The sequence below is a fragment of the Anolis carolinensis genome, chromosome 5, assembly GCF_035594765.1.
Source record: "Anolis carolinensis isolate JA03-04 chromosome 5, rAnoCar3.1.pri, whole genome shotgun sequence".
In the NCBI taxonomy this organism is placed as follows: domain Eukaryota; kingdom Metazoa; phylum Chordata; class Lepidosauria; order Squamata; family Dactyloidae; genus Anolis; species Anolis carolinensis.
Genome location: NC_085845.1, coordinates 136,994,422 through 137,017,022, shown reverse-complemented (window position 1 = coordinate 137,017,022; position 22,601 = coordinate 136,994,422). Strand labels below are relative to the sequence as shown.

The 22,601-nt window shown below is 38.1% G+C and overlaps 1 protein-coding gene across 3 annotated transcripts in view; it reads left to right on the top strand.

Annotated features, from left to right (window-relative positions):
• cped1 (cadherin like and PC-esterase domain containing 1) overlaps positions 1-18,786 on the top strand; it is a 163,451-nt gene extending 144,665 nt beyond the window's left edge. For all 3 annotated transcript variants that reach the window (XM_062982353.1, XM_062982354.1, XM_062982355.1), the window contains 5 exons: positions 3,861-4,081; positions 5,445-5,546; positions 8,548-8,635; positions 12,791-12,937; positions 18,180-18,786. In XM_062982353.1, coding sequence (XP_062838423.1) covers positions 3,861-4,081; positions 5,445-5,546; positions 8,548-8,635; positions 12,791-12,937; positions 18,180-18,407 — 786 coding nt within the window. In that variant the 3' untranslated portion in view covers positions 18,408-18,786. The remainder of the gene's footprint in view (positions 1-3,860; positions 4,082-5,444; positions 5,547-8,547; positions 8,636-12,790; positions 12,938-18,179) is intronic.
• Positions 18,787-22,601: the final 3,815 nt, after the last annotated feature.

Here is a 22,601-nt window from a genome sequence, read left to right as displayed (position 1 = left end):
GTAGATCAATAGGTACCACTCTGGCGGGAAGGTAACAGCATTCCATGCAGTCATGCCAGCCACATGGCCTTGGAGGTGTCTGCGGACAACGCCGGCTCTTCGGCTTAGAAATGGAGATGAGCACCAACCCCCAGAGTCGGACACGACTGGACTTAACATCAGGGGAAACCTTTACCTTTTATTTAACTGGATTATATGGCAGTGTAGATCCAGCCTCAGTCACCAAGACTGGTGCAGTGGGTTAAACCCTTGTGCTGGCTGAACTGCTGACCTGAAGACGTGAAGGTTGGCAGTTCAAAACCACGAGATGGAGTGAGCTCCCTTCTGTCAACCCCAGCTTTCCATGTGGTGATATGAGAGAAGCCTCCCACATGATGGTAACACATCTGGGCGTCCCCTGGGCAACATCTTTGTAGACGGCCAATTTTCTCACACCAGAAGTGACTTGCAGTATATTCTCAATTCGCTTCTGATACAATAAAAAAAAAAACCCAATATTAATGATTTTGGAATATTTTGGAATTCCAGTTCATGTGGTTGTGTGTATTCTTTAGGGTTGCCAAACTGGAGGTGCTTTTAATGGCTGTGTAAAAGAGAGAATTTCAGCAGACGTTGCTTGTTAAATGATTGCTTGACAAATAATATCTCTACTAAATTTGTCACTTTTACACAGCCATTAAAGTTACAGGAACTCTTTTCAGTTTTTTTACTAAAAGCCTTAATTCTTTGTGTAGTGTGAGACGTGTGTATGATGGTTGCATAGTGGAATCATAAGAAATGTTTGAGAAGAGACAAACAGCTAAACTATCAGCAAATAATTCATCCCAAGCATTCTGACAATTTTGAAATATCTTACCTGGCCAAAAAACAAACAAACAAACAAACAAACTGTCATCAAAGCTATGACAGCAATTTTTTTATGTGAAGGCAAGGATAAATACGTATATTGATGTTTGTAAAAGTAATGCATTTGCCGCACTTACTGTGGAGCATGTAGATGTGGCTACCAATGAGTACAGTTTCTGTAGGAGCCAGTGTATTCAGGAATTGACTGTTAGCTCACTGTTGCACCATTTTCTACTAATAGCAGTAACTGCCTTTATCTGGACTACTTTTTCACTTTTCCTGCATGTGACATTGCGCTCGAATTGTTTCTGTCAGCACTAACTCAGGACCACCTGTGGAGACAGAATAGACACAGATTGGCTGGGACATGAAAAGAGGCTATAAATTCCCATAAGCAATTTTATAAGAGAACCTATGTAGATTAATGGGGTGTTAGCCAAGTTAATCAGTCATTTGCAAAGAATGAAAGAGATTTGTGCTTGGGAAGGTGGGTTTCGGGTTTTTTAAAAACTCACTTTGTTTCATATTGTATGTCAGTATTTTTCTTTGAACTCCCTATTAATGCAAACTGTATGAAGGCTATATTCCATCTGTTAGATGTATCCATTTGGGAACTGACATGGTTTTTAAGAACTGGAGTTTGGGAGTGAAATCCAAACAGAAAATGCTTGAATTTGTTTTACATCTGTGTGACAAAAACCAAGATAACTTTACGGTTGATTAACATTTACCGTTATAGTTCTATGATCTGCCGAAGCACAACACTCTAATTAGGGTACATGGCGAACTCAGAAAAAAAGTTAAAATAGGGAATAGCTCATGAATAACAAGAAGTTATTCAAATAACTAGGTATACATACTTGCATACTTAAATTGTAACTGAAAGGTGATGAAGCATATATTTTATTTATCTCACTAAAAAAGCAATTTAAATTTAAATTTTGTAATAAAATGCTCTCAGCAATGTATAATTAAGAGATGAAAATATGAAAATATAACATTTGCTGAAGTACAGTAGAGTCTCACGTATCCAACATTCGCTTATCCAACATTCTGGATTATCTAACACAGTTTGCCTCCCGCTCGGTTCCACAGCTGTTTCTCTAGGCAGCAAGGAATGAACTTTTTATGGATTTAATTTCTGACAAGGTTGTTACTATAAGTTCATTTTATGCAATTCTATCTTTATTTGTCAATTTGTTAGTAGCCAATGTTTTGGAGTCAATGTTTCGAATACATTGCAATGTTTACATTCACAAATACAGTAAATTACTACATAACGTTACTGTGTATTGAACTGCTTTTTCTGTTGATTTGTTGTAAAACATGATGTTTTGGTGCTTAATTCGTAAAATCATAGAGTAATTTGAAAATTACTAGGCCTTTCCTTAATCCCTCCTTATTATCCAACGTTCTGCCGGCCTATTTATGTTGGATAAGTGAGACTCTACTGTACTTAAAATCCACCTGATAAAACAGGAACACACAAGCATATACACACACCTATATGTGTGTGCATGTATGTGTGTGTGCATGTATGTGTGTATGTATATATAAAATTTAACTGCATCTTACTCATGATATCTAGCAGAGCAAATGAGGTTTATTGTAATGGTATGATTTATTCCCATTTATAATTTGTTTGCTACCATAGTGCCATCATTAATATTAATACTAGCAAAGATTCAAGAGCAGATCATTAAACATATTCTTTAAGTACTTAGAAAGGAATGGTGTGATTATTAAAGGTTGATATGGCTTCCCCAAAAACAAGCCATGCTGGCATGGCTTGTTTTTGGGGAAGCCATATCAACCTTTAATAATAAGACATAATAATAATAATAATAATAATAATAATAATAATAATAATAATAATAATAATAAGACAAATCTTAGTCCTTTTTGATAAAGTTATAGGCTTGGTAGATGAAGGGAATGCTGTGGCTGTATAATACCTTGATTTCAATCAGGCCTTTGTCAAGAGAATAGAGGATATGCATGTCAAGTTTGCAGGTGAGACCAAATTAGGTAGGGTTGCTAATCGCCCAAAGGACAGGATCAGAATTCAAAATGACCTTCACAGATTTGAGAGTTGGCCTAAACTAGCAAAATGAATTTCAATGCTACACTTTGGCAGGAAAAATTAATATTGGATGGATGACACCTGGAATGAAAACAGTACATGTGACAGAGATCTAGGAGTCTTAGTACACTACTAGCTGAAGATCAATCAACAGTGTGATGCATCAAGTAAAAAAAAGTCAATGTGATTCTAGGCTGCATAAATATGAGAATGATGTTAAAAGAGGGAAAAAAATAGTACTGCTGAATTCCATTTTGGCTAAACTTCACCTGGAATACTGTGTCAAGTTCTGGGCAGTGTAGTCCAAGAACACTGACAAGCTCAAACACATCCAAAGAAGGGTATCTTGATAATCATGTTTAAATATTCAAAAGGCTTGTTCTATCTTCAATATGATGTATTTGAAAAGATGTCATGCTGAAGATGGAGCAAGCACTTTTCTGCTGTTCCAGAAACTAGGATGTGTAGCAACCCATTCAGACTGCATCCAGGTTGGGCTGGATGACCTTTGAGGTCTCTTCCAACTCTATGATCCTATGATTCTATGACAATGAAGGCACCCACAATTCTACACAATTCCTTGTTGTGGCCATGCTCATTGGTAGGAGTAAGCAGGAAACACCCTCCTCCTTGTGCCCAATTGATAGCTGAATATCTCTCTTTTGCTGGATGCAAGTGCTAGTAGTTTAGGTTGGCAAGGGGTAATGTGGTCAGGAGAAGTTAGGTAGTAACATGTTGTGAAATTAAGCTGAAACATGTTAGGTAGTAACATGTTGTGAAATTTGGTCACATTTTGGGGGACAGGGAGGCTATAAATTATAGAGAGAGGGGTTGGGAGGGGGAGAGAATCTCATTCCACAACCAGAGTATCCAAGTTCAAATAGGTTTACTCAGACATTTCTCATTGCTCTGTGGTTTTTTCCCTTTGAAGGTGCTTTTTATTGGTGATTCAACTAACAGAGGAATGATGTATTACCTGATAGAGAGAATGAACAAGACCCTGCAAGAGTGGCAAAAAGCTCATGATGTGAAGTTCTATGACAATGTAAATGATCGGAGGACCTTTATTAGTTACTCATATTACCCCCAGTTTTGGATCAGTGTAAATCAAAGACCAACATTTGAAGAAGCTCTAGAGGAGCTGCTGCTCAGGTATGTTAGATTTCAGGATGCTAAGGAATTAGCACTTTTACTAGTCATTTGCTGATTTCCCTAATCCTATCTATCAATGTGTTAGTGGTTCAGTTAAAAATTGAAAGGATTTTGTATGAGAGTCAGAATCTCTGGGAGACGTTTTACACTATGGGTTACAATGTTTAGGAAAAGTAGCAACAGACTTTGGAAAATACACAACAATCCAGACCTTGGAAAACTTACTTTATGGGTTACAGCTCCCTAAATCTTTAAGGCAACAGGCCACAATGACCATACTGTTTGGAGATTATGAGAATTATAGTCCAAAAATGCTATTTTTCCACATCCTGAAGAAGAACCACTGCAATTGGATTTGATGGCCCTTGCCGTCTCTTCCAACTTGATGATTCTATTATTCAATCCAAAATTGAAAAACGAGAGTTATCCAGAAAGCACATTACGTTTTGGAATTAAAAATGAACAAAGTATAGGAGAAAACATTTACCATATGCAGTTGAAAGCCACACCCAAATACCACATCTCACGTAGTCGCCATTCAAATCTAGGCACCTATCATAGCGATAAATGAGCTTGGAAGCTCCTTCCCCACTAAATTCTGCCGCCTCCGTTGTCAACCACTTGTTTCCAGCAATGGGGGCATGGCTGGCAATACAGTGTTTTGGCGAAGCTGTGCAGCTGTGGGAAGGGGGAAGGGTTGGCAACGGAGGCGGCAGAATTTAGTGGGGAAGGAGTTTCCAAGCTCATTTATCACTATGATAAGTGCCTAGATTTGAATGGTGACTATGTGAGATGTGGTATTTGGGTGTGGCTTTCAACTTCATATGGTAAATGTTTTCTCCTATACTTTGTTCATTTTTAATTCCAAAACGTAATGTACTTTCTGGATAGCCCTTGTAACTCCCTCTTAGTCTACATTACATTGCCTGTGTGGAGGTTCCTTAGTTCATACAGATATCTCATAGTCACCAATTGTCAAAATCAATGCACAAGCAAAATATAATTTGTGGGAATTGCTGTTAAAATGGATCCAGGGAATAAAGTATAAAACTATTGTGGTTAAGGAGACACCTGTACCTTTGAAGTTGCTGGCAAAGTTCTACATTCATTGGCGCAGAATTTGCTCCTCTTTTCCAATGAATCTGACAGATTTGTCCAATGAAAATGAGATAAAATAACTACTTAATCTTAAAATATGCAGAACTCTCTTATATAACCCATAATGACATCAGTCTTTCATGGTCAGGGGTGGCCAGTGTGCTTGGCTAAATTTTAATGCAAAGCTTTTAAAAACATTGCCATATTTTCTGAATTCTGAGCCATTGTGTGCTTTTGTGGTCCTGTTTTGTTTTTTTTATTACAGATCGCAACCACTACGGAACACAGGCCAGACTATATTAGTTGTTGGTGGTGTCCAATGGCTTAATTTCAATCATTTACATATTATTCAAAGAGTACTAAAGCGGTATGTGCTATTTTTCTTTTCTTTTGTATGAAATAAACACTAATGGTGCTAGAATAAATTTCCAATATAATTCTCAGAATCTTTAGTTTTTATTTATTCAAGTCAATGCCTACAAAAATGTTTACACAGTATATTACTCATTTTATAGGGCACTTGCATCAACTATAAATTAAATATAGATTGGCATTGTTTTAGTCTGTTATGATGCTGTTAATTAGGCATAGGAATTCTAAGTGTTTGCGATTCCCATCTGTGATCATATCAGCACTCTTGTCATGACTGCAAATGACACTGAAACCCACCTTAAAAGTCAATTAGCCATCTGGAGCAATGGAGGTCTGTACTGCAGCCAGGCGGAGCACCACAAGATGATGTGATCAGCCCTTCCTGCCAATATGCAATGCAATGCCAAAGATAATGCTATTTCTTCCTCCTTTCCCACTCCTTCAGTCAATCTACATATCACTGTGAGTGATCTTTTGAGAGCAGGCAAAAGGAAGTATGAGGATGAAGGCTACTAGATAAGGGAAGGATGCTATAGATACCTGAAACCAGTTTTTTTCCTTGTGTTGCCTTACCAGTTTGGTTTCTAGTTTATGGATTCTGTCACTGATGATGCCATGCCAGTGCTCAATAATAATTTAAAAACCTGTATCTATTACTTCATTTATTTATGAAGGTGCTAATCTATTGGGTATCATTAAGACCTGGGTGAATGAAATGAGTATGATAAACTCATCATACAGAAGAATTCCATAATACTTACAAGGATCTGGCACTAGTTTTGATTTTTCATACTTCCAGCCGAGATCAAGAAACAGATCAGGCATGCTACTGCTGTACTGCTATAAATTGTATCCAACGATATGTCTAATCAGTTGGCTGCTGTTAACCTTATTAACCATGTACAACTTGTACACCTATGGAGAAAAAGGGTCTTTGCACCATAATAAAATGTTGTTGGTGTACCAGCTGGTCCATACCAGGTGGTCTCCTTATAGTTTTTCTCTCATTGAGTGAAATTTTTCAGCTTGGGGACTTTGTAGTTAATTTCATATGCAGGAAAAACCTATTTCTTGAAAATACGAGGTTTTTGCACCAGAACATTGTGTTTTACACTATCTATCTATCTATCTATCTATCTATCTATCTATCTATCTATCTGCATACACAAATTAACTTTTAGCAAAAAAAAGTCCCAAAATGTGGAAATGCATTGAAAGAAACACAAAAACTCTTGTAATAGTTCGAGATAATTTTTCTCACTAAAGTTAGAAAACTGATAAATATTGTATTGTCGAAGGCTTTCATGGCCGGGATCACAGGGTTGTGGTATGTTTTCCAGGCTGTATGGCCATGTTCTAGAAGTATTCTCTCCTGACGTTTCGCCCACATCTATGGCAGGCATCCTCAGAGGTTGTGAGGTCACATCCTCACAACCTCTGAGGATGCCTGCCATAGATGTGGGCAAAACGTCAGGAGAGAATACTTCTAGAACATGGCCATACAGTCCGGAAAACATACAACAACCCTGGCAAATATTCTTTGGCTGAGGTCTTGTATGGCACAGGGTAGTGTAACTGTCCCACAGTAGGAACTAAACTATGAATCTCTTCACATTTAGTTCGATAATGTTGGTGACAGTGGGGGGATTCACCCGGTTTTGTGGCAAATCTGTGGGGCAGCGGGGGAATCCATTGCCCCGCAGAGCCCTCAGCGCTGCCTTTCCCATCACACAGGGGAAAACATCACTGCGCAACTTCTCCCCATGCTGTACCCATTTCTGGCAGCAAGAACACAAGAAACCTCCCATGTTCTCCTTGCTTCATTGTAGGATGCTGAGAGTACAGTTCCTGGACAGAATCCCATCAGAGGTAGCTTTGTGTCACATGAAGTGATCCTGTGGGCTCTGTCCAGGAACGGTGCTCTCAGCGTCCTACGACAGATTTGACAGCCCAGGTGATAAAGTCCTATACCTCTCCTCTTGCCATCATGCCAGACTCACTATCTAGTTGCTGGGGCTTCTATAGACATTCAGTAATTAGTGTCAATTTGAAAAAATGTCTAGTTATGTCTCTATAGCCAGATGCAGACCTATAACAACATTCTCTAAGATCTATGAAAGGTATCAGCAGATGTTGTAATCAGTTTATGTTTGGCTACAGAGACATAGCAAAATGTTTCCCTGATTCACCTATACATCCACCCAACTATATCAGCTATTGAATGAGTATGTATAGAGGACTGCAGTGGCTAAATGGTAAGTCTAGGGTGTGTGTTTGGTCTGTTGATTGGAGTGAAAGAAAACAGTAACCTCTGTAATGTTAAAAAAAGACACATGCAGACAGGAGGTAGACAATGACATGTCTCTGGCTGGATCTAAACAGCCATGTAAAACACTATGTGACCCCAGATTATCTGCTTTGAACTGGATTATATGGGTCTACACTGCCATATAATCCAGTTCAAAGAAGATAATCTGGGATCAAATACTGGTTTATTTGGCCGTTCATATGGCCATGCCGTTTGAGGTTCCATCTACACTGCCATATAATTCAGTTTAAAGCAGATAATCTGGAATCAGAAACTGGATTATATGGCCGTGTAGATGAGACCTCAAACAGCATATCAACTTTTATGTCCTTCCTTCTCATTAGTTGGACAGGATGAACTTTTTCCACCAACAATATATTGCAATAAATTTTTGCTATTGTAGAAGAAAGCCATCTGAGGTACCTTGGTTTTCTATGATCAATTAATACCCATGTGATCCATGTCCGAAAATTACAACCTCTGATACCACAGAATCTTGCAGTGATTTAAAGTTGCAACCCCGTAATGGATCAGAAAAAATACAGTATTTAATTTGCAATGAGTAATTTTATATATGTTTACTTAGGAGATTGTGTTAGATAAATACATTAATAAGAAATATTTATAGTATGTCAGTCTTGTATAACTACAAATAAAGTATGCCTATTTTGTTTCATTCCATCCATAGAGCAAATCTATCAAATATCCAGGTAGTGATAAAATCCTTGGGAATGGGTTTTCACCTGCCAGTCGATGGAGTGCACTATCTATCACCAGTAAGTCACCTTTTGTCTCTCTTCCAAAAAACACACCCCTTTGCCTTTAAACTGAAGCTTCATTTTATTTGCCAGTATGTAATAATAATTAAAATGTTATTTATCAAAATGGAATACAGTAGAGTCTCACTTACCCAACATAAACGGGCCGGCAGAATGTTGGATAATAAGGAGGGATTAAGAAAAAGCCTATTAAACATCAAATTAGGTTATGATTTTACAAATTAAGTACCAAAACATCATGTTGTACAACAAATTTGACAGAAAAAGTACTTCAATACTATGCTATGTAGTAATTACTGTATTTACAAATTTAGCACCAAAATATCACAATGTATTGAAAACATTGACTTCAAAAATGCATTGGATAATTCAGAACGTTGGATAAGCGAGTGTTGGATAAGTGAGACTCTACTGTATTTCTGCTGTGTTGTCCCAATATTACTGTATATCTGCATGTATAAGTAAAAAAAAGTTTCATAAAAAATCAACCCAAAAATCAAGATCACCTATTCACAGTTCAATGTAAGTACTGCACCTTGATTCATATTTTTTTAAAAAGGACTATCTCTTTCTCTGAGCAGAATAGTAAGAGGTGAGAGTTTAATCCCTCCTGGGAGAACCTAAAAGAAACAACAAACCCCAAACTTTTCCTGCTGCAGCACCACTTATGTATGAACGTTTTGAATGCCTGGGCAGGAAAATGGTACCAATAGTTCTTTGGCACTTCTCAAAGGAGCTGCCATACTGCCATTATCATGTTGAAAGAGTATTTTTATAAAGACTATATCAGAAACAGCTCCATCATTTTAAAGTTATGCATTATTGCTGCTGACAAAGAATCTCAGCCAGAGGGAGAGGGAAAAACAGACAGACATTCTCAAGCACTGTATTGTGATTCCACTGATTGTCAGAAATCCCTGCTGGTCTGGTGTAAATAATACAAAATTTTCCTGAGAGTTCCATCTCCCATTTCCACTCATGAAGAGACTGTGTTGTCTTAATCTTTCTACCTGTAAGAATCTAAGAATAATCTGGAAACCCCTCCCTCTGTTTCAGAAGCCGTCTTTCCTTATTCTTTTTGTAGGGAACTCTCTCTAATTCAGTGATGGGTGAAATATATGCTGCCCCCACTCGGGGGTCCTTTCATCTGTTCTCAGTTCATATGTTCCAGGCCTGAGGCTTGAGATTAAAACCATATGTCAAGACTGAGTCCTGGTATAAATGAAACCTTGCTGTTTGTTCCATGAACTACTACATTAAAAGCAAGTAGCATAGAATTATTGTTGTTGATATAATGCCAGCAATATGATTGGGACTGCCAAAGCAACCACAAAAGGACAGGTCTCTGCCTTGAGAGGTTTACGACAAAGTAGGAGACAGAGAAAGGAAGAGAACAGGAGGAGGAGGGGGGGGGGGGGAAGAAGAGGAAGAGGAGGGGGAAGAAGAAGAATGAGGAGAGACCACAGAAGAAAATAGTTTGGATCTAACTATTCATACTTATAGTTGGCTCATTGAAGTCAATGGGATTTGTGTTAACTATAAGTCACTAAGATCCCATTGATTTCAAATGCAATTAAAACTAGATGTGGGCTGAAGTACCCTAAAGATACTAGACCCCATCTGGTTTTGCTGAATTGCTAAATATAAGGCCTCCCCCGAAAGTAAGACCTAGTAAAGTTATTGTTTGGAAGCATGCCCGCCGAACAGAACACCAGAGCATGCAGGATCAGTAAAGGTACATAGATTGTTGTACATGGAAATAATGGTAGTAACAAGAAATTCTTGATAGGATTCTGGTTATGCTGGTTTGTGATGACAACTACTGTACAGTATATAATAAATGTTCATTTTTTGTTCAACAATAAATGTGAATTCTTCTTCATGGAAAAATAAGACATCCCCTGAAAATAAGACCTAGTGCAACTTTGGGTGCAAAAATTAATATAAGACACTGTCTTATTTTCGGGGAAACAGAGTATGAACTCAGACATCATCTAATTATTTATTTACTATATTTATACCCACCCTTCTCACCCCGAAGGGGGCTCAAAGTGGCTTACAAACTACAGCAAAGATTCAATGCCGCATCATAAACACAACAATAAACATACCATATCAAATTATAAAATTGTAAAACTTAAAACATATAAACAATTAAAACATATAAATACAATGAAACAGGTTTTTTAAAAAGGTTAAAAACATACAAAGTGCCGAGTCTTGATTGTATACTTCTTGATTTTTCCATCGTCATTATCATTATTCAACTGCTAGATTGAGGTTGAATTCTGTAGTACCCTACTCCCCAAATGTCTGTCTACAGAAAAAGGTCTTTAGCATTTTTTCTGAAGACTAGGAAGGATGGGGCCAGTCTGATGTCACTGGGGAGGGCTTTCCTGGGCTGAGGGACCACCACTGAGAAGGCCCTGTCTCTCGTCCCCACCAGTTGCACTGCAAAGGGGGTGGGACAGAGAGCAGGGCCTCCTTCGCAGATCTTAAAGCTGTAGTTGGCTCATAAAAGAGATACGTTCAGACAGTTAAGTTGGACCAGAACCGTCTAGGGTTTTAAAGGCCAAAGCCAGCAGTTTGAATTGAGCCCAGTAGTATAAGGGCAACCAGTGGAGCTGACGTAATGGGAGTTGTATGCTCCCTGTATGCCGCTCCAGTATAAACCTATGAACACCAGGCGCTGTAGGCTACATTTCAGAGGAATGAACTGGCAAAGTCATATCTATGCATTTCTTAGAAATCCTCTATGATATTAATGAGGCCATTGTAAGTTGACACGTATCTTGAGGGCACACACACAAAAATAGATGCAAACCCATGTGTTGAATTCAGTTATTTCTCCTGCTGCTGCTCAGTCATTTAGTCGTCTCCGACTCTTCGTGACCTCGTGGACCAGTCCACGCCAGAGCTCCCTGTCGGCCATCACTGCCCCCAGTTCCTTCAAGATCAACCCAGTCATTTCAAGGATACCGTCCATCCATCTTGCCCTTGGTTGGCCTCTCTTCCTTTTTCCTTCCATTTTCCCCAGCATCGTGATCTTTTCCACGCTTTCCTGTCTTCTCATGATGTGGCCAAAATACTTCAACTTTGCCTCTAATATCCTTCCCTCCAGTGAGCAGCCGGGCATTATTTCCTGGAGGATGGACTGGTTGGATCTTCTTGTGGTCCAAGGCACTCTCAGGATTTTCCTCCAGCACCAGAGTTCAAAAGCGTCTATCTTCCTTCACTCAGCCTTCCTTATGGTCCAGCTCTCGCATCCATAGGTTACTATGGGGAATACCATTGCTTTGACTATGCGGACCTTTGTTGCCAGTGTAGGTTATCTAAATCTCCAATTTATATTGCTCCCTCACCAAAAATAAAAAATAGTTAACAATTGTTTTCATTTGCAAGTTAAATGAACTCCCCTGCAATAATACTGTAATGCAGATAAAGGACTTAATAACACGAGGCAGGTAAACTGGCATGCAGCTGGGCTGTCACCTATCACACTATCACACAACTGCATGTGCATCCCAACAGTAGCTACAAATCCCACAATGGCTCCATCACCCACATTGGGCAATGAGTTCCTTCTGCTTCTGTGTTGGTCTGTTAGCAGTAACATGGCATTGGGAAGCAGAATTTGCCCCTCTCCACTCCCTCCTTGCAATTCCCAAACGGTCTCTTTTATTGTATTATGTGTGTGTTTGTGTATGCATTTTTTAAATGCTGGAATTGTGCAATTGTACTAAAAATAAAAAAGTGGAACAGCAGCAGTGTTGGGGAGATGCGGTCAGAGGGTGTGCAGAAATAAAGTTGTGGGATCACAGATTGATATACCAGTCCAATTGGGCTAAAGAGGAGAGGTATGATATTGAAGGTGCTCAACGTGGTATGTACCCACTATCAAGGATAAAGTGATTTCAGTGGAAAAGTGGATTTGTGTGATAAAGTCCAATGTATCTGGGGGCACTTCCACACTGCCCCTTTATCCCAGGTTCTGATCCCAGATTATCTGGCAATAGGGACTCATATATTCCAGTTTAAAGCAGATAATTTGGGATCAGATCCTGGGATAAAGCGCAGTTTGGAAGGACCCTGGATATAACTGAGATCTGTATATACATGAAAGAATAAGAATCACTTCAATTTAAATTACAGATGGAAGTGCAGAATTTGTGGAATGAAAATCAAGCAATTTTGACCACAGCAAAACGATATGGCTATGAAGTGGTTGACACTTTTATTATTACTATGGGACGGTACAAGGAATTTTTGCAAGGGAAATGTGGATGCCATTTCCATGAGGTAACTATGTGGTTTGAATGCTCATTTTGATAAACAATGTTGATACTTTGGGTTGTCACATTTTAATGGGGACATTTGCATTAAACAGCATTCAATAGTTGATTACTCTAGTTGTGACTAACCATTATACTGCCTAGACATTCAGAATTGAATGTTTTTAAAGAAAAAGTTTTCATCTCTACAGATTTTAAATTGCTTTTAATCTTTTTAACTGTATCATTTTAATTGTTATTAATATTCTTGTCAGTAGCTTACCGCCATTGGTTGATAAGCTCTGTTTCAATTGAGTTTTAAGTTGTTTAATATGTTTATGTTTTATTCAACTGTATTTTAAATTGTGTTTTATTTCATGTCTATTTCTGGCTTGTTGTGCCATGTGTAAGCTGCCCTGAGTCTCTTCGGGGAGATGGTGGTGGGATACAAGAATAAAGTTGTTGTTGTTATTATTATTATTATTATTATTATTATTATTATTATTATTATTATTATTATTATTATTATGACACAGCAAACAAGATAGATATGCTGGACTTCGTATCACAAAATCACAAGTCAAACACTTCCCAAGTGTCTAGGACTCTGTGATGTATTTTCGGATGATGTGCGCAGATCCCAGTAGGGTGGCCTTTTGCAGTTGGCAGATTGTAATTTTGTCAGTGTCCATTGTTTTCAAATGCCGGCTGAGATCTTTTGGCACAGCACCCAATGTGCCGATCACCACCGGGAGCACATGTACTGGTTTCTGCCAGAGTCTTTGAAGTTCAGTCTTGAGGTCCTGATAGCGACTGAGTTTTTCCTGTTGTTTTTTTTCAATGCAACTGTCACCTGGGATGGCGACATCAATGATGATGATGATGATTATTGTTGTTGTTGTTATTATTATTATTTGTTAACTTTTTGCATATTTCAGCTGTAGTGCATTTAATTTGTATGCTGACATCTGGTTTTGAGTCTCCTTTGGGGAGATAAAGTGGGGTATACATAATAATAATAATAATAACAATAATAATAATAATAATAATAATAATAATAATAATAATAATTTTTATTATTATTTTGAGAAGATGATGATAATGACAATCATCATCATCATCATCAAACACAGAAGAGTAAAATCCCGTTAAGTTCTCTATTGAATGAGATAGAGATTGCTCATCATTTCCTTGAGTTAAAAGCAACTTCACTTTCTGTTCCTCCCCAATCTCTTAATCCAATTCCTAAATAAAAATACAATCCTCTAGGGTGGGGGGCTCTACTTTTACTGTAACCATGGTAGTTCCATCTTATGGAGTCCCAGGATTTGCAGTTTAAGGAGGGCAACTTAGAATTTTTAGGACTTCAGCGGATTGCACACCCCAAAATGCCATAGGATGTGGCCATGGCATGCAAAGTGGAATCATAGGGCGATAACTCTGTAGTGTGATAGGGCCCTTAACCCAGCCCCTAAATTCAATCCAGTCACTTAATGTAAATCACAACATTGGATAAATGAATATGCACTCTACATTTGTAATGAACACTTTGTAGGAACACTATGCATCTCAAGGAGCCCCAATAAAACATGAGGCAGGGGTGGGGGACGACTTCAAAGCATTTCAACACATTGTTTTGACTGCAGCCTGATGCGAGGCAATGAAATGAAGAGGAAAGGCAGCTGCAGCAGCTGGTTTGGTTTCAGGTGTCTGACTCTGAAACCAGCACGAGTCCTACTGTGATAAGCAGAATGGTGCACTCAGGGATGATCAGTTGTGAGCCATTTCAAAATGAAAACCCGCACAGAATTAGAGGAGACAGGTCAGTCTGCAGAGATGTCAAAATGCTTGAGTTCTTCACAAGTGAAAAGGGCTCCTCGTAACCGCAGGCCTCTGTGCTTTGCGGCTGGGAAGCTACTTGACAACAGTGATGTTTGTTGACACAAAATCCCCATGAGTCCTCTTAGAGACATTCCAGATCTCACTTAGAAAGATCGCAAATTGTGTACAGTCAATCCTCCACATCCGCTGGGGTTAGGAGCATAAATCCCACATGAAAAGACCTAGAAGTTCCTGAAAACATGTGAATAAGGAAATTACTAATTTTTTATCTAAAAAAACACTTCTCCAGAAATGTTTAGGTCTTGCAGCATGACTCTATATAGTCAAATTCCACTAGAAGCTGACCATAGAATTGCATTTGGAGAAACTAGAGATTCCTAAAGACGTGTTCTCCAGCATGACCTGAGGAAACTGATAATAGAATCACACTGAAGGACCAAGACAGTCCTAGAGAGAACATTTTAAATCAAACCCATTAATAACTAAAATCACATTTATGATTTTGACTACATTTCTAAACAAAACTTCAAAAGGAAGTTTATTATTTCTAGGTATGCTCCAGACGAACCTCTTGACTTCAACATCCCAAAGCTTCACATAAATTCAAATAGGGGAGAATGTGATAGTGGTCACTTTATCAAATCCCCATGTAAGCCACCCCGAGTACCTTTGGGGAGATGGGGTGGAATATAAAAATAAAGTAGTAGTAGTAGTAATAGTAGTAGTAATAGTTATTATTATTATTATTATTATTATTATTATTATTATTATTATTCAAAGCTAATTTGCTTGACAGCAGCTGTCAAAGGAAAAGGAGCTTAGTACTGTATATACTCGAATATAAGTCTAGTTTTTCAGCCCTTTTTTTAAGACTGAAAAAGCCCCCCTTGGCTTATACTCGGGTGAAGGTCCTGGTTGGTTTATATTTGGGTCAGCTTATACTTGAGAATATATGGTACATTTATTATTTTTCTCTATTATTGTTGCTACTATTACATTTATTTTACTCTATTTTATTATTATTATTATTACATTTATTATTTCACTCTGATATTATTATTATTGCATTTATTATTTTACTCTATTTATTATTACTTGTATTATTTTCCTGTATTTATTATTATTATTATTACATGTATTATTTTACTCTATTATTATTAAAAGGATACATAAGCACATTTACATTGAAGAAGATGAGAATAAGGATTTGATCAGAGTTGGACACTCTTATCTTAAATTTGAGCTTTATGTAAATATTCAAAAACATTTTAACCTACTGATGCCTCAATTAATGTAATTTTATTGGTATCTATTTTTATTTCTGAAATATACCACCCTCGGCTTATACTGGAGTCAATGTTTTCCCAGTTTTTTTTTTTTTTGGTGGTAAATTGAGGTGCCTCGGGTCGGCTTATACTCGAGTATATCCGGTATTTATATTTGGATTACTCTATGAAACTATAGGCATTCATGTAACTTAGATTGCTTTGGAAGATGGGCTCTGAATCTGGAAGGGAACAGGAGATGATGTAAGGATTTGAACTTCTATGGTTTCCCCCTATCCCACACTCAATTCTGTCCATTTTCTGTTTTAAAGCACCAAGTTAAACTGCCTGTGAGTTTGCAGTTACTCCACTGTAGCTGTAAAACAATCCTTAGCAGGCCAGTCTAACTTGGGAATGTCCTTCATGACTTTGAAACTGAATTTGGTAACATTTAAGATCCTGAGTAGACTTTTGCCCTTCCCCAATGGGAAGAGTTATGGCCTCAATATTCTATGGAGTTTGCAATGAATTTTCCACCCGTTTCCCTGAAGGGTCACTTTGGAAACAACATTTGGGTTGCAGCCGGAATCATGGTGTCTTGCCATTGTTTGGGGATGAGTTGGTATCTGATGGTCACTGCCTTGTTTTATTACACCCCAAGTTCAAATACAAGTTCATGTTCAGGTTCAAATTCATGTTCATGCCCTTTAATTGATTGGTAGATCACACAGAGATTGATTGGTAACATATAATAAAAGTTGCCCATAGTTAACCCATACAGTTGTGTGTTGTCTAGTTATTTCACTGGTTGGAGAGCAATGCACCTCCACCCATGAATCGTATATTTTGTCCCATAATTGAGCGCACACAAGTCCTTTATACACTGCCATATTGATGTTTTAAAAGGTGCTTTTAGGATGTTTTTAAGATGTTTTTTAAAGATGTTTTAAAGATGTTTTTAAATGGTTGATTTTAGCCGGTTCTTGTAAGCCGCCCCGAGCCCTAGGGGAGTGGCGGCATATAAGTTTCAAAAATAAATAAATAATAAATAAATAAAAATATAAAATCCAGATTATCAGTTTTGAACTAGATTACAGTAGAGTCTCACTTATCCAACACTCGCTTATCCAACCTTCTGGATTATCCAACGCATTTTTGCAGTCAATGTTTTCAATACATCGTGATATTTTGGTGCTAAATTCGTAAATACAGTAATTACTACATAGCATTACTGTGTATTGAACTACTTTTTCTGTCAAATTTGTTGTATAACATGATGTTTTGGTGCTTAATTTGTAAAATCATAACCTAATTTGATGTTTAATAGGCTTTTCCTTAATCTCTCCTTATTATCCAACATATTTGCTTATTCAACGTTCTGCCAGCCCGCTTACGTTGGATAAGTGAGACTCTCCTGTATATGGCAGTGTAGACTCATATAATCCAATTCAAAGCAGATAATATGGATTATCTGATTTAATAATCTGGATTATATGGCAGTGGACAAAGGGCCTTAGATGAAGCCATAAAAGAAAATGGGTTCCCTGGAACTCCAAAGACAAGTATCCACTGTTATAGTAATACAGAACTTTTTAAAATGTCATTAAACCTATATTTAGTTCAATGCATCAATATGAATACAAATACAAAAAAGCATTGCTATACAGTAAATCAAAAGACTTACATTAACGGTAAAAATAATAGTTTTCTCAATTCATCTTTCGAGAGAAAAATATTCTTTTTACTGTGAATGTAACAGTCCTTTGTTTTACTGTATAGCAATGCTTTTTTGTATTTGTATTTCTGTAGATAAAGCCAGTCACTTCTTGTTTCTTTAAAGGTCTTTAAAGTCTAAACTAGACTCAATGTGGGAAGAAATTATGTTTAAGTTGTACATTTTATACTGGGAGGCTTGTGTGGGTGTTATTTGCATCTTGGGGGCACAAAATAGCGTGATAATGATGAGAGTATTGGAGAGGAGCTGGGGCCACATGTGACTTACATACCACATTTATGCCCACCCCCATTTTAAATAACAAAAGAACATAACAGCAGTTGTATTAAATCATCCTTTTGCAATGTACCAGTAGCTTAAATTGACTGTTCATACTTTTACCTTGCAGCATAAAAAGCATTACAAGCACTTGTTTTCTTCATTTTCAGGTGGTAAAATCCAAAACTTCTGAGGAAAGTTCTTCTATGGCGATGTCATTTTCAAAGCCGTATACTCTGGGCAAATATTTCAACAAGCAAAGCAATCTGGTGAAACTCCAAGCCTACGCATCCAATTCTCAATCCCCTTATCATGTGAGAGGTCCAATCAACCAGGTTTATTCAGAAATACTCCTCAGCAGGATCTGTGCAAATGACAGGAAAGTTGCTGGATTGTAATTTTGTATGGCTGAATTGTCAAGCTCCAGACTCGGTGCTTTGCCCATGTGGTGTTCCACAAGCCATACCAGACTTATTACACACTTCTCTGCGTAGCTGAACAGACCACCGGCGTAACACGAGGCATGTGACATGTTTCCACAAAGTCTTATAAAATCAAGATGCATCTCCATGCATCTGTGGTTTCAGAATAAGAGACAGAGAAGATGAGAAGGGGTGGTGGGGAGGAATTACTTGAAATCTTGCCAAAAATGGAATTGGTTTTAAGCTAAGCAAATGCAATATGACATGATGAAAAAGAAAGAGCTTTTATATCTATACAGCGAGATATTGTATATATTTTGTAGAGACTGCTCAAATATAGGTACAGTTAAAGAACCATTCCATTTCAAAAGGTTTTATGGCATAGCAAAACAGCAATATATGAATATGCACTTGAAAGCAAGCATCACATTTTTACCGACAGAACCAGATTTGTATTTCTTACATTTGCACTTAGAGAATGATGGCACCAGATATCCTTCGCTCAAGAATTCTACAATGACAAACTTTCTGTATGGATAAATTAGGATTTCAGGTTAATCCCTTCTCCCCGCACAGCAGCCCTACTTTACATAATCATATGCATCATGATTACTTTATGAACATGAAAAAAGGCACTAGTAGCTCCAATCCTACAATATCTAATTTGGCTCTTAAAATGTTTTCTTACTTCGTTATCCTTTGTATTTCATATGAGGCATTACAGGCCCTGCTTGCAAACCTACTACTAGGCATGTGCATGTTGGTTGAACCTTGATCCATTTTTGCTGGCCGAATTTCAGGAGCCCCATATATCTGTTTTTGCAAGGCTCCTGAAAACGGGTGCACTGCCAAATTGACATTTTTTGTCTGCCGCCAAAAATGCGGCTAGATCCAGCCCATTGGCAGCAATGGGGAACTTACGAGGGTCCCCTTTCCTCTTTTTTGGGGCATCTGACTTAAGAAAACACCCTTCCTGGGATCCTTTCCTTTCTACCTTTCAAAGGAAGTCTGGGTTTGAGGAACAGGGTAAAGGAAGGATCCTTCTTAGGATTCCTTGCCTTGTAGCAGCTGTCTCCCTCCCCGCACTCCAAATAAATGCACAAGGCTAGTAAGGGCTTAAGATTTCCCCTTTCCTGCTATCCTTTCCCGGCTCCCTTTAGAGGAGACCCAGGTTTAAGATAAGAGCTTCAGATTCTCTCCTTCCTGCTATCATATCCCTTCTCCTTTTAGAGAAGACCCGGTTTAAGGTAAGGGCTTACAAATCCCCCGTTCCTGCTATCCTTTCTGGAATCTTTTCCTTCTACCTTTCAAAGGAGCCTAGGTTTGAGCGAGTGCTTTCTACCTGCAGCATGGCCATGCAGTTTGCCAAGACATTTTAAGGAGGCTTCCTAGGGTAGAGTGATCGGCCAGGAGCTATCCTAACCTGGGCTTCCTTTAAAAATCCCTCTCTTTGCCCTGCCTAGAGTGGTGGCTTCCCCCCCCCCTCAAACTTTGGGAGAGGAGGTAATGCGACTGGCCGCTGCCACAGGCCTGTTTTGGGCAAAAAAACCCAAAACAAACATGGCGGCTGGCCCCTTGCCATTACAACTATTGGACCAAGCCAAACAGCCCGAATTGGCTGGAGGGAAGTGACCAATCTGAATCCGCGCACTAGCCTACCACCTACTTCTAGTTCTAGAACCACCCTTGAACTTTTGGGAATCACGTTATGATTTTTACATGTGTACATGAAGCATTTTTTGTAGTTTGCAGTAAGAAAAATAACTCCAGAGACCATGGTTCAATTCTCCATTTAGACTTAGAAATTCACTGGGTGACCTTGGGCAAGTCACAGTCTCACTCCCGGAAAACCCCATGGTAGATTCATCTTAGGGCCACCATAATAGAGAAACTACTTAAAGACACGCCAACATCAACAAATATCTTAGAGAATGAGACCTTTTCGTAATTGCAGATAGTGGTCAATTTAAAAATCATCTGAGTTTGTGGCTAGAGCATGGTGTGAAATGGAGACTAGTCAGGTTACACTCTCACCTAGTAGAATTAATCAGCTCTTTTTCTGGCAATGGCACTAATGCTATGTCAAAAGTAGAGATTGGAAAAGTTTGCAGGGTGAGTGCTACGACACTCAGAATCCCACATACTACCTGGAATATTATGGACACAGCTAGTTCTGGTTTTTGTCTGAACTTAAAAGAAGCTCTCCAAAGCGGTGACCAACATTTTGGATACTTCCCTTAACATTCAGGCTAAAGTCTGCAATGGATTTACCAGTCCACTGACATGACAACTGTGGCTCAAAATTTAACTTTTCCAAACTCTAGAAAGATGCCACAAACAAAGATTGAGAAACATAATGAAGCATATAATGGAAAGCTAGATGGCATAGGGAGAATTTTCTGAGATGCCCTTTGGGTTCCAATCATGTCCTAGCAGTGACTAAGGGACTAAATGGAGAGTTTCTCATACAGTTTTGCAAATATCCAATTGATAGTCCTTCCTATCCTACTAAATGTGTACAACCATCCATTGTGCCCAAAGAAATAAAGCTATTTCCCCATATTTCTGCCTCAAATTTTACACATGTAAAATTGCACATCACAGCTGCAATACATCATGTAGAGATACACTACAACAGCATTACGAATTTCTCATGCAGAAGCCCACTATTGTACAACACATGAAAATAGTTGGGTTTCTTGCCATGTACAACCACAATGCACAGCAACAGTGAATAACACATCTACATGCCATATCCACTTCCATTACTGTCAACTGAATACACATGGCCATACAGCCTGGAAAACTCACAGCAACCTAGCGATTCCGGCCATGAAAGCCTTCAACAACACATTGTACATCTCTTGTGCTGTGGGAACTAAGTGACACCATATGAATACTGTGTATGTCACTCACCCTTCATACACTTACTAAACTAGAAGGCAAGTTTCTGCCTACATACTAATATCTTTAAAGTGACTGTACCAAACTGATTGTATGTGATCATCCCAGAAGAAAACTCCAAACAGATCCAGTAATGGTGCCGAGGAAATGCTTGAAAAGAAGGCATGCCTGCTTTATTGCACAGTCTTAAAAAATCACGAGCTTTTCTTGTGTTGTTATCATTCTGTTCTAATTTTGACTGTATTCTTTACAGTTTTCTTTTATGTGTCATTTATTTCTTTTGTGCCAAATTTTCTTGCAACAGCAGCAGAAACTGAAAAGAAGGATGACTGGATAAATATGTTTATCCTGAAAGTTGGGTTGAAATTGGATTCTTACTTTTAAAAAAGGAAATCAAAAACTAAGAAACAAAGAAGGAATTCTGGTCAAGTTAAACTTCATGCTGGCGAATGTTTATTGCATTTTCTCCGTATTCACTACTACATGGTTTTCTTTTGCTGCTGTTTACTGTGTATAATATTTTTCAGATGTTGCTATTCTGAAAGCAATCTTCCAATGCTATATCTTACACACATATATATTTTTATATAAAGCTATCAATGGAACATGTAAAGCAGTGTCTGTTTAATTTAATAAGGCTTCCATCAGTAGAATCTCAGAGCGAGAGGATCTTCACGTAAATGTATAGGAAAAAAGAAAGATGGTACAAAATTTCCAAAACTTGAGATGGTTATTTCTTTCTTACACTGGTATGTGAACAAGTTGGAACAGATCTGTTAAAAACCATTTTATGGTATATAATTCATTTTTCAGAAGGATTTTTCTACAGTATCAGTTAAAAAACTGTAGTAGGGTTGTTCCATTTTAACATTTTAGAATTATTTTTACATATGGCTAGTAGAATCCATTGATTTCCATGGAACCTACATTGCAGCTGAGGTGTGATGTTATAAAAGTCCCAAAGAAGATATAAAATAAACTCAACAGCTCTGCAAAGTCATTCATGTGTTCAACTAGGGCCCTATCTACACTGCCACATAAAATCTGGATTATATTGCAGTGTAGACTCATATAATCAAGTTGAAAGCCGATAATCTGGATTATATGGCAGCGTAGATCCAGCCTTGGACATAGCTGTGCAGTCAGCTATGTCAGTGTAGTTTTAGTCTGAACTTCAGAGGTGGTATCCAAGGTCCCAAACCTATTCCGAGAATAAACTTCAGCACCTTGGATAGGTCCTATAATTTTAGTCTGCTCCTTCAAGTT